This window comes from Quercus robur, chromosome 7 (genome assembly GCF_932294415.1).
Source record: "Quercus robur chromosome 7, dhQueRobu3.1, whole genome shotgun sequence".
NCBI classification, from domain to species: Eukaryota; Viridiplantae; Streptophyta; class Magnoliopsida; order Fagales; family Fagaceae; genus Quercus; species Quercus robur.
Window position 1 is genome coordinate 10,868,957 of NC_065540.1, and position 13,924 is coordinate 10,882,880.

Sequence of the window (13,924 nt, forward strand, 5' to 3'; positions counted from 1 at the left end):
TGGAGTTCAAGTCTCCAAAGAGGTGTTTCACACATATATTTAGTTTAGGCTAAAGTAGGATTCTATCTCAAATAAAAAAGAAATTTCTCTTATTCAATGCGTGATAATTGGAAAGACCATTTAATGTACTTTTCGCCACATGACCAACTTAAAAGTCAAATAACTTATTTAAATATTTTAATGAATTATATTATTTAATATACAGTGATGGTCTTATAAACTACCACATAATGAGTTAGAAGATAATTTTGTTAAATATATATTGTATATTATAGAGAGAGGGGAGAAGGGAACGAGAAGGTTAGAAAGTGCAGGATGGAATTTGGGCAGGGATCGGAGATTGGTGAGATCTTTGCATATAGGGTTCAAAGTGGTTTTTTATCTGTAAGGTTGAATTTAATCAACCATCTTGTTGGCTTTATTCTGTGCCAAATTTTCTTGTAATTTAACAATTAGTAACCTTGTGTTTAGGTGGGAATCATGTAAGGGTAGTGTGTGAGAAAGTGTGAAGAAATGCTCAAGACTATGCAGTGAAGCAGGGACTCGCGGTTGGATCTCGCGAGTGCCTCGCGGCTTGTAGCCATTAGAAGATGCACACGAGTGAAGCATGCAAAGAAGCTGAACCGTCATGCCAGCTGTAGCATTACAGGACAAAAAGTCCAGACTGGCCATTCAGTTAGCCCGCAGCTTGGACTCATGACTCAGTCAAGTCGTGAGGCTAAGTCACCAGTCCACTCTATTATGGAAAAACTGACTCTTCGCATTCCTTTCTCACTCCAGTATAAATACCTATTATACCCATGAAATATTAAGAGCTTTCAGAGAGAATTTTGAGAGAGAAACCCTAGAGAAAAACAAGATTGACTCATCCACAATCTTTACATAGTGACTCTTCAAATTCCTCAACTCTCACCCTCTTCATTGTTACATCCTTGAGAGGTACATTAGCCAAAACATTTTCTCATCATACCCATATCTGTGAGAAGACTATTTTGGTGCTTGGGAAGCAGTTAGGAAGGGACTAATTCATATTGGTTGATGCTATGGGTTATAGCGGAATCCGGTAAACTAAAGAAGAAATAGGTTCGGCGTAACCTCGTTGGAGTAGAAGCTTGGAGGGCTTAGGTACACTGGGTAAATTAGACTTGGAGGGTCTTCTACTATTCATGCATCCCAACTTGATTCTTTAGTGGATTATTGACCGCTTGGAGGGCGGTGGAGAGGTTTTACGCCGAGGGCTTTAGTTTCCTCTTCGATAACACATCACTGTGTTGTTCTTGTGTTTGCATCTCTCTTCCTTAATCTTTGCCATTTAATTTCTGCTGTAAATGTGATTTTATTTGGTTTAGATTATGTTATCAATTCTGTTTTAGCTTATTTACATTTTCCGCACGTACATTGTTTGTTGATAAGCTTGAATTGGTAGTTTATTAATTGAGGGTCTAAACGTTCATAGGTGTTTTATACACATTTTGAACATTCACTATCCATTTAAAATCGAATGTCAACTCCTTTTCTCCACCTTAGTCCATGAGTATGTGGCGTATTCTAGGGATGGATGGTGGACCTATATATATTACTGAGTCTAAAAGGTTGTTTATAAATTCACTATGTGGTTTCTCTTCTAGAGGGTTGGTCCTTGAAGGGAATATATACAAAATTCTCAAATTTGTGAGATGCAAAATAGAGAAAAATATGCACCAAAGAAAATAATCACACAAGACAATATTTACGTGGTTGGCAATCTACCTACGTTCACAGAGTTGTAGTAATTTCACTATTTATAGGAAAAAATACAAGATGTGGCAATACAATATATATTTTTTCTCTCTCTCTCAACGCAACACGCCAAACCCTAATCTAAAAAACCATGGTATTTCACTCCTGCATAGAGGATTGACAATCCTATCGCCCCAAGTCTCCACTCTATAGACAAGCTTCAGAAAGAATCCCATTAAAAACCGTAACACTTTTATACAAGGTCAAGACATAATCCGAATCAAATAGAATTAGGCTCCACATAGCCTAATAGTCCTTGCTTAGAGTCACTGACTCACTACTCAAGCAGTTGAGCAGTTGCCACTTGTTAACATGAGGGACACAACTGTTTTAAAAAATTTTGTTTAATGCATTCCATAGTTTGATGAAGCAGTTGATTGTGAGTAGTAAAAAAACAAGTGATAGATCTATGCAGGGGTGATTGTTCTCTAGTCATAGTCAATCAATTCAACATGATCAAAATCCTTTATAATGTGTTTGGATGGAAGAATTTGGGCACATGGATTTGGATTTGGATTATTAAAATTCAAATACTTTGTTTGGATAGTTTACAAAGGGTCAAGGATTTGGATTTGACAAATCCACCAAAAATTTTAAACCTTAAAATCCTTGAATTTGAATAAGTTCTAAACCCATAGAATTTTAGAAATCTATATGACATACTTGAATATTTAAGAATTTGGAATTAAGGAATTTCAAATCCATCCCTTTAAAATTCAAATCCAAATCTAAATTCAAGTATCCAAACGCATTCTTAGAGTTTTTAAGAAACTCTAATGGCTAGTAGCCGGTGAAAGTTACGTTGAAGGTTAAGAAAACAATTTTGGTTATGCTAAATATACCATTGATAGGGATCCGCAAGAGTTTAAATATTTTTGTGAACAAGTGATGGCAATGGCAGATAAAACGGGGATGAGGTGCCAAGCAGTGGTGAAGACAACATTTATGACATATTTCACTCTTCTTGAAGGATCCGTTTGGCACCTAAATCTATAGTGTAAAAGGATAAAATTTAGCTACAAAATTAAGGCTACAATTTTACTCAATATATTTTTATTAGAGGTGAATTTTGATAAATCCACCATTGGATTACATTTTCTTCTTATATCCTCCATACTCGCAAAATTTCTAGAAAATTAAAGATCAATAGTTATGTCATCAATAAATTGTTTAAATTGCAAGTTTTTGTAGTTTAAAATTATGTATAAAATATAAGCTTATAGATCATATAGTAAATAATATCCAATTGACATTAAATTTGACATGTGTATTAAAAGCGTAAAGAACATGCAATTCAAAGGTTAGATTTTCAAAATATGTAGTAATGTTTATTTTATTGAGTATGTTTGTAGGCTTAGGCTATAACCAATTTTGTAACAAAATTTTGTCCGTTGAAAAAATATTATTAAAAGGATTAAACTTGTTGGCACCTCCTCTAGGTTAAAAGTTTTGTAACCTATCTAGTTGACACATTTTGATATTTCTAATGAAAACATCTAAGATGCAAATCCCTTCCTCCTTCAATCATTGAAAAAAAAAATAAAATCGTGCAGCTTCCATATCATTTGGCATATGAAAAGGCACTTTTACAATTTTTAAATAAATTTTTTATTCTTGGTCATCACCTTCACCTTAGAGTGGGAGTATGAGATTCCATATGCTAAGGTTACTTAAGTATCTTCGTGTTTTTTTTTTTTTTTTTTTTTTTTTTTTTAATTTTTTTATTTTTTATTTTTTTTTTTTTTTTGGGAGAAGAAGGTTCCTTAAGTATCTTAATCCCACTCCAACAAGTTATAGAAAAAGATTTGTGTCCTTAACTTATGGTTTATATAATGATAAACATCATGTATCACTGCATCTACACTGTTTTGTTTATCAATGTTAAAACTTTAGTAGCTTACAGATGGTTTGTTGCTTAAAAATAGTTGTAACCTATCAACCACTCAATTTCATAATGCAATAATAATCATACTTCCGATTGATATCTTGTTTTCTAGGATTGACCGAATCATGTAGCTTGTAGCAAATATAATATAATTTAATTGATTCATTAAAAATAAATATAAATAAAAAGGATACCATTTAATTTTTAATTGTAATTAACTTTGATTGTTGTGATTACTATATATCAACAAAAATTACTTGCGTACGTGTTGTGCACTTGTGCTTCATCACCATCGATCTGTGGACTGTGAGAGCACATGAAGGGATAGAGGTGATAGGAGGAGAGGGCTTAAGATGTCTCTCAGGCCAGCTTTCCCGCCTCCATCATGTACGGATTTGTTAATAAGATTTAATCATTTAATTGTAATTGATCTTGATCATCGTAAATTCTAGTTGGTAGTTTGTGTAATGCATGAGATTTTTTTTTTTTTTTTTTGATAATTCAATATTTACAATGGGAAGAGAGGATTTGAACACTAGATGTCATAAGCACACCAACCAAAATGTACTAACTAGTTATTTTCTTTTTCTTTTTTTTAAAAAAACAAGGTACTAGTAAGTTATTAGCTAATAACTTAATTACAATTAAATGATTGAGTCAATTTTTAATTCAAACCACCTAAATCTGAACCAATTTTTAATTAGCTAATAACTTATTAGGAATTGGCCATTAATCCTCTTTTAGATCTTTTTTTTTTTTTTTTTTTTTTGATTGAATCCTCCTCTTTTAGATTGAATTTGAGTTAAGTTAGATTCTTAATACTGGTAAATTTTTTTTAAAAAAATGTTTTATTCATTCTAAAAAGTCTAGTGCCACAACAAGTCGCATAACTTTAATTTGTCACAAGTTTCGGCACAACTTTTGCACGGCTTGTGACAAAATTGTGCCATTTGTTGTGGTGTTAGACTTTTTGGAATCATATTCCAATAGACATTATTGCGCTTACCAATTCTCAAGAAAAAATTTTGGATATAGGGTATATCTATTACTGATTTTTTTAAAATAATTTTTTGGGAGAAAGTATGGATTTATTTATACATAATTAAAAGCTAGTATATCTTTCATGGAGCCATAGCTAGTTACAAATTGGCCATATAGCACTCTCTAGGAGTACTTGGTTGAAAAAAAAAATCCCATACATAGTTGGATTATACAAAATTTTGGATAGCGGTTCTTCTAGTGTGCTCCTTGCTCTTTACGAGCACTAGCATCTGGGGTTGTAGGTATAATAGAATATGTAAAGGTCACCTTTCATGATTTATTCCTCCAATTTTTGATGCATGGTTATTGGGTAGTCATAAAATCACATTTATTTTGGTTTTGATAAGATACAATCACAAATTTATGTAGGATGATAACAGCAAAAAAGGTCCCCCCCCCGAAAAAAAAAAAAAAAGGAAAGAGAAAAACCCTAACATCATCACGAAATCAGCACTCAAAGGATAAATTTAGCTCCAAAAACAATATTTTTATGGAACAATTTTAAGAGCCTTCAACATGGTTGGATTGACCACGCTGAACCCACCATCCACCACAAGGTTGAGCCCACTGACAAAATTAGACTCATCACTAGCCAAGTAGAGAGCAGCCCGTGCAATACCCTCTGGCTTAAGAACCTGCCCCTGCAGATTACCCATCTTGGTTGCTCTAACTTCTGCTGCTGCAACAACATCTTCATGAAGCCCCTTTGAATTCATGCCTGTCAGCACTGCATAAGGCGAAACACAATTCACTCTTATACCATACTGCCCAAGCTCAGATGCCAAGTTCTTGGCTAGACCCAATATTGCATATTTTGAAGCAGCATAAGAGTGAGTTGAAAGTCCTGCAATTGATGTACAAGCACTAGCAGTAAATAGTATGACACCCTTGCATTGGGGTACCATGACTCTTGCAGCATGTTTGGCTCCTAGGAAAGCACCACCCAAGTTAACCCCGACACATCGGTCAAGGTCAGCCTTTGTGGTATCCAAAATGCTCCCAAAGGGACGGTCTAAGACGCCTGCATTGTTGTACATGATGTCGAGCTTTCCATGTTTGGTAATGGTTGTGTCTACAAGATTGGTAACATCGTCTTCGTTCGATACATCACAGTGGATGTAGCAAACATCTTCACCTAGCTTATTGGCAATGGCTTGGCCAAGTTCATCTTGGATATCGGCTATCACAACTTTGGCACCTTGTTCATGGAATATGTGCACGGCACTTGCTCCAATCCCACTTGCACCTCCGGTGATAATTGCCACCTTGCCCTCCAACCTGCAATTCAAGGTCCATCAATTGAATATTCAAATAAATTATAGGATTTAAGCGTTGGTTACTAATGCTTCACCGGTTAGAAAAACTGAGCTGATTCAAGTTGAGGGATTGAAAAAAGTAGAGGAAAACCAAAAATCATTTTAGTAAAAGTAAAAAAATTGACGTGTCAATTAAGGACCTAATGGAAAGTATAATTTTAGATACAAATATAGAATAGAATAGGGCAAAATAATACACATGGCCAACCCTAACTAATCCGTTGAGGATTTATAGCCGACTACAAAATTTTGGACTAAAACTCTATTGTTGTTGTGAAAAATTATTTATTATACTTTTGAATTCCACTAATCTCATTCATTAATTGTCACGTTAGTTTATAGACTTTATGTAGTTAAATTTGTACTAATAATTTTAACATTGTTCTCTTCTTACATGATGCTTATAAACAGTGGCTAGACACCTAAAAAAGGCAAAATAAAATCAAAACATACTGTTACTATTCTAAATTTTTATTTTTACCACAAAAAATTAATATTTTTACTAAAAGTTTATGAAAGTAAATACGAACACCCCCCCCCCCCCCCCCCCCTCTCTGAACATCAAGGATGGACATCAATTTTGCTTATTGCAGAAGCATTCCTGCGTGATTGAAACCTCTATGTGTTGTAATTAAAGAATTGCATAAGCATTTATTACCTTTTGTAAGTACCATTCATCTTCATCACAAGCTCTGTGTCCAGAAGGAAATAGAGTAAAATGATGAATTAGGACTTAGAAGTGGTTCTGATGTTCCTTTATGTTTAGGCATTTATAGGGTGGAGATCACAATATTTCCAATAAAAATAATCACTTGCAAATGTTAGTCAGAATATCAAACAAAACATAAACAAATTAATATGTAATTTGAATGCCTGAATGGTTCATGGTCAAGGATAACATTATAAACTAGCTGAATTTTAGGGCGTAACAAGTAGTATTATTATTATTCTAGAAAAAAAAAATTAATAAAGAAAGAAAGAAAAGCTACTATGTCAAAGACATGTAAAAAATTATTTGATATGACTAATGTGAATGCCTGAATGGTTCATGGTCAAGGATAACATTATAAACTAACTGAATTTTAGGGCGTAACAAGTAGTATTATTATTATTCTAGAAAAAAAAAATTAATAAAGAAAGAAAGAAAAGCTACTATGTCAAAGACATGTAAAAAATTATTTGATATGACTCGTTCAAAAATGTTATTTTCTGGCGCGAGTTTGAACAGAATTAGTTTTTAGGTTTTTTTTTTTTTATTTTTTTTATTTTTTATTTTTTTATTTTTATTTATTTATTTATTTTTTTTTTGAGGAAGTTGAACACAATTAGTTCATTACATGTATAGGCAGACGAAAAAAATAAAAAGAGATTCATAATAACCATTTTAAAGTCTTGGAAAAATTGTGAACAGTATTATTGCCTTACTGTATGGTTGTTAGACTTGGATTGGACCGTATGGTCCTACCCGGTTAATCGTAAAACCCTCATCATTCCGGTTCTTTTAACTCTAAGAAACTTTCTATGTGAAAAAATGTATGGAACTGCTCAAACCGCGGTCAAACCATATGGTTCTGAGAACCGTGGTTGATTTTAAAGGTTTGCACGATTCCATTTTTTTACTATATTTGGTTGGAAAATATATCTCAGTTTATAAGAATTTGACTATAAAAAATACAAAAGCAAATTGCGAGAGAGAAAAAGAAAACAGAGAACCAAGAAAACAGATAGCGGGTCTTACGGCTCAGCCCAAGCTCTTAAAAAAAAAAAAAAAAAAACACCTAACCCATTGCAGATGACATAGCTCCTTCTTCTTCTTTGTTTCTTTACTGCTTCTTCTTTCATTCTTCATGGTATCCTGCCTTTAGTTTAAGGTGCCTTTTGGATTCAACGTTTTCTGCTGAATCCAAGCTGCGTTTTTCCTTTTTTCTTTTTTTCTTTTTTTTTTTTCTTTTTTCCTCACTTCACGTGTTCCAGGGATAATAAGTACTGTAGCGCACTGTAGCAGTATTGTAGCAACACTGTTTATCACTGTTCACGCACTAAAAAATATTAAAAATGGATCCCACGATACTATTCACACATTTAAAAATTATTTTGCTACAGTACTTTCAGTTTTCAGTTTTCAGTTTTCAGTTTCAGTAACAATAAGTTCAATCCAAATAGACCCTAAGTAAATGACTTCTTTCAACTTTATTTTTTCTTTTTAGTTTGGTGAGCCTAACATGTGTGACATGACAAAGCCTTGGAAATGACAAAAATGAGTTTGAAAGTTTCTGACTCATTGCCCCTCCCCAACGTGAATATTAATATGATTGTTTTTTAAATTTTGATGTTTTTAGTTTTTGTTTATCATTATTATTATTACTATTATTTTTACTATTAAGTTGGATTTTGAAACATTATAATAAAATTAGTGATATAAAAATGCATTTAAAAAAGTATTTATTTAGATTATTTTAGTCAATTTTTCTATTTTTACTAATTTAATATTTATATATATATATATAAAATAATTATTAAATTAATTATGATGTGATTCCGGTTCGACTCCGGTTCGATCTCGATTTGACCTTAAAAACCTTGAATCTTGAACCTCTCCCTTTTATGGTTCAATGAACTATCCGAGTTTCAAAACCATGCTTACTTGCATAAGGCTGGCTTAGAAGATATTTACACATACACTTTTGCACACAAATTTATACACACACTCAAGTCATGATTTTGATGCAAATTTTGTCTGTGTACAACTGTACGGTTGTGTGAAAGAGTATGCATATAACAATAATTAACCCTAGCGGAAAATACAATTCATTACAATCGACAAGTCCCAATTTGAGCTGTTTGAATGGTAATTGATTATCCAATTCTCAGCGACCATTGAATGAAATCGCAATCATGGAAATGGAATGCTTCAATTATAAATAAAGTGTCACCTTCGTTCAAATAAAAATTATAAAGTGGCACCATATATGCTACATTCAAAGGCTACTTGCGGTTTTATTTTTATTTTTGACAATATTATTTAGAAAACTTCTTTATTGAAAATTAGAAATATATTTTAAATCATACGAAAAACGTTGTCGAGAAGGAAGATCTTTGGAATCTCTTTAATGATAATAGCTATAGTCCAATTAGATCTACCACAACATGTTTGAATACCCAAATTAAGAATTATGAGAATTCATGGTAGTCTAAGAAGATCCCCATATCTATTCAACGCCCAGCTTTACCAGGAGATAGAATTAACATTAAAAAAAAAAAAAAAAAAAAAACTAATGAGCAAAACTTTGAACTTCTTAGGCTTTCTCTTATCATACGTGTAACAGATAAGGGCTATTAAAATGTTCTAGCTTAGACATTACTCTACCTTCCCTGATTACTAACCAAAAGTTTCAACTATTGACTCTTTTGCCATTTGGAAATTATATTCTCCGGTTTATACGTGTACATTTTTCTATTAGAATAAAAGTCTAACCACCCCCCCCCCCCTAAAAAAAAAAAATAAATAAAAGTCTAACCCTATTATATGTTTAGTTGAGAACAGATGAAAAGAGAGGAGAGAAGAAGTAAAGGGAATAAAATGAAATGATCATGAAGGAATAGAATGTAATATATTTAAGAAAGAGAAATGAATGAAAAAGAATGGAATTGAATAGAATTAAGTAACCTTCATTAAATATTTTAAAATAAAATAATGGAAATGAATGAAAATAAATAGAATGTAAGTAATCTTATTTGGGAGTAACATAAAGGAAATGGAATGAAATCATTTTATAACAATATTACTATTAGACCCCTATTTTAAAATAAAATGTTGAATATATAAGGGTATTTTGGGAGTTTTAGTAAAAAATTCATTAAGGGCTCGTTTGGGAGGAGGGAATTGAATGGAATGGAAAGGAAATGAATGAAAAGAATAATTTTAGAATATTCTTTCCTTGTTTGGGAGTTTATTTGGAGGGAATGGAAAGTTCATTTCCTTATTTGAGAGTTTAAGTGGGAGGGAATGAAATGGGTAGGATGGAACACTCATTCCTCTCTATTCCCTTAAAACCTCAAATTTTAAAACATTCCATTCATTTTCATTTTCATTCTTTTCCATTCCTTTATTTTAAAACATCTAATCAAAGTTTACTTAATTTCATTACATTCAATTCCATTCCTTTCCATTTCCTTATAATCATTCCATTCCTTTCCATTTGCTTATAATCATTCCACTCCATTCCATTCTATTACCTTATGAACTCCCAAACGAAGCCTAAATCTAATTTTATTCCCTCTCATTCCTCCCAATTTCAAGGAGAACGAAAATTTGAGGTTTTAAGAGAATAGAGAAGAATAAGTATTCCCTCCCACTTAAATTCTCAAACAAAAGAATGAATTTTCCATTCCTTCTATTAAAACTCCCAAACAAGGGAATATAAGAATATTCTAAAAATATTCTTTTCATTTATTTTCATTTCATTCCATTCCCTCCTCCCAGATAAGGACTAAGGTTAGAGAAGAGGAGGAGAAGGGAATGGTAAGATAGAAAAAAAATAATATAATTTTCTCTATTATTCTCCTCCTCTCCATTCCCAGCAAACCTTTGAAATAGAAAGGGTTTAGTAACTCAATTGATTTGCACTTTTTGATATTTCCAATATATTGGTCTATGTTAGGGATGACAATTTTTCCCCGCCCCGCTTGACCCGCCCCTCCCCGTTTCGCCCTGTGTGGGTTTTCCCCGCCCCGCAAAGGTGGTGGGGCGGGGATGGGGCGAAATTTTAGACCCGCTCCATGGGGTGGGGCGGGGATGGGTTTACACTTTTTAGACCCACCCCGCCCCGCCCCGCCCCATCCCCAACCCACCCCGCATTAATAAGGGTTAAATTGTAATTTTATTATATCCTAAAACCCTACTATTTAAACAAAAATGTCAACTTATTTTATTCTACCTAACGTGGCTCTACCTCTTTTTTCTCTCTTGCAAAGTTAGAAATAAGGTATCAATTTTAACTTTTTTTTTGTCTTTATTAGAAACAAATTTATAAACTATTGAATTGATGATTTTATTCATGATTCATACGGTCTTTCTCAACTTACTTTTCATCATGAACATAATATAATTTTTTTTAATGAGTTATGGGTTTGTGGCTCTAAATATATGTCTGTGTCATTGTTTTTGTAATTTTGTGTAGGCATTTGGCTGCTTAACAATACTGTTTCTTTAAGCTTGTTAAAATCCATATCTATTTTAGTGGGTTTTTGTTTTTTAATTTTTGGAGACAAGATGATGAGGGTCAGCCGGTCAGGGATAGGTTTGATTGCCAATATGATTCTTTCTTTTTCTATTGATTCTTTTTTGAAATCCACTAGACGGACAGAAAGACTAACCCCTATGAATAGAATCTATAGTGATTTCTATTTTCTACATCATACCCTTTACTGAGCTACGGACCTCCTTCACGCCTGCCTTACTTGACTGGCTCACTGACCTGTTCCTAGAATTTCTACTTGAATAATATATACTATTCGGCATTGTTTCATAACCCGGGTCATTGCTCCTAGCTCTAGCTGTTCGTTCTTGTTCTCCACGCAAAACATACTCACAATTTAATTTTGTTTTATGTATTTTTATTAAAAATATAAGTTACAGATTTTTTTTTTTTTTTTTTGAAAGGGGTACAGGTTTGAGACTTTGTCCCATTCTTTATGAAATAGTCACAAAATGGGAGGAATTAACTAATGCATACTACTGACTACTTAGTATAAAGGAGATTTGTTTTAGTGTTTTTTAAGCCAATGAAATACGAATACCCATTTGTGTATGTGCTACGGGTGCTATGATTTCTAATTTAATTGTTTAACGACGTTGCTGAATATATTTTAATTGTTTAACAACGTTGCCAAGGAGATTTGTTTTAATTTTTTTTTTCGTTCCCATTATTTTATATTATCTCTGTTGGAGAAATATAGTTTGTCCATTACTAAGTTGCTAAATTAACATCAGGAAAAAAATGACTTCACATGAAAACATTGGTAGCTCCAATCCATCTGGCAGCAATCAATTTCCTTTGATAGTAGATGAAGATAATGCAACCCCATCATCACCTCTGTTGAATATGCCAAACGATGTCCAAGCAGTCCAGCCTAGCAATGAAATAATTCAAGAAGAGGGGAAGTACAAATCAATTGTTTGGAATCATTTTAAGAGAAAGAGAGTTGATGAGAAAGACAAGGCTGAGTGCAATTATTGTAAGAAATTGCTAGTAAGGGGATCCAATTATGGCACTAAACATTTGCATGACCACGTGAAAATATGTCCAAGGAGAAAGTTTCAAGATATTAGGGACATGAATCAAAAAATTTTGGCGAGGGATCAAAATAAAGTGGATTCAATGGCGGGTGTGAATGCTTATAATTTTGATCAAAATGTATCAAGAAATGAACTTGCTCGTATGATCATCTTGCATGAGTATCCCCTCTCTATAGTTGACCACATTGGTTTTAGAAAATATTCAACTTCTCTTCAACCATTGTTCAGGATGGTTTCTAGGAACACAATCAAGAAGGACATTTTGAGCATCTATGAGAAAGAAAGGGAGAAATCAAAGCATGAAATTGATAGGAATCAGGGTAGAATTTCTATTACCACTGATATGTGGACTTCACAAAACAAAAAGCGAGGGTTTATGGTTGTAACAACACACTTCATTGATGGTTTGTGGAGATTACAAAGCCGAGTTATGAGGTACTTTTTTTAAAGTATATATTCATTTTTATCTTTCAATTAAATTCTTTTCAAATGTTTTATGAACTTATATCATTGTTGGTTCTAATTATTTAAATTTCTCATTTAAGGTTTATTTATGTGCCATCTCCACATACGAAAGAAGTGCTTTCTAGTGTCCTTCTAGATACTTTGTTGGAGTGGAATATTGATAGGAAGTTATCTACTGTGACTATGGACAATTGCAGTACCAATGATGCAGTTATAAAAATTATCTTAGATAAGCTTCAACGTGGTGCACTTATTATGCGTGGATCAATGTTGCATATGCGTTGTGCAGCACATGTTCTTAATTTGATTGTTCAGGATGGTTTGGATGTAATTGGATCATGCATTGAAAAGGTTCGAGAAAGTGTGGGATTTTGGACTGCATCAACAAAGAGAAGGCAGAAGTTTGAAGAGACAGCTCGACAAGCACATGTTGAATGTACCAAAGAACTAGCCCTTGATTGTAAGACTCGTTGGAACTCTACCTATCTCATGCTTTCTATTGCTATAAAGTATCAAAATGCCTTTTATCGATTGAACATATGTGAGTCATCTTATAAGTGCATTCCAACGGAGGAAGAATGGGAGATGGCAAGTAATATATGTGAGAGATTGGCAGTGTTTCACAAGGTTACAGAGCTATTTTCAGGTACCTCATACCCTACAGCTAATCTTTTCTTTCCTAAGGTGTGTGAAATAAAAATAGCTTTGAATTCTTGGTTTACAAGCGCAAATGATGTGATTAGGAGTATGGCATTTAAAATGTTGGAAAAATTTGATTGTTATTGGAATGTGATTCATGGTGTTATGGCTGTGGCAACCATTTTAGACCCAAGATATAAGATTGAATTGTTAGAATATTATTTTCCAATAATTTATGGTGATGAAGCTGATAATGAAATTCAAAGGGTTAGAGATATTTGTTATGAAATGATTCGTGACTACAGTTCTGGGAGAATGGGTAGGGAAGGTACTCGTGGCCCTTGTGTGGGAGAGGATCCGCAAGTTGATGACTCCCTTATGGACTTTGAAAGATATCTTAGTCAGAAAAAAAGGGGTGGGAATATTAAATTAGAGTTGGACCATTACCTTGAGGATGATTTAATGCCAAGAACTGTGGATTTTGATATTTTGGCATGGTGG

The 13,924-nt window shown here is 33.2% G+C and overlaps 1 protein-coding gene across 1 annotated transcript; it reads right to left on the reverse strand.

Moving 5' to 3' along the window:
• Positions 1–5,016: 5,016 nt before the first annotated feature.
• Positions 5,017–6,916, reverse strand: LOC126692207 (tropinone reductase-like 1). The gene is made up of 2 exons (XM_050387733.1): positions 6,680–6,916; positions 5,017–5,983 (listed from the first exon to the last, which is right to left on the reverse strand). The coding sequence occupies exons 1-2, from the start codon at positions 6,703–6,705 to the stop codon at positions 5,194–5,196; spliced, it is 816 nt and encodes a 271-aa protein (XP_050243690.1). The 5' UTR covers positions 6,706–6,916; the 3' UTR covers positions 5,017–5,193.
• Positions 6,917–13,924: the final 7,008 nt, after the last annotated feature.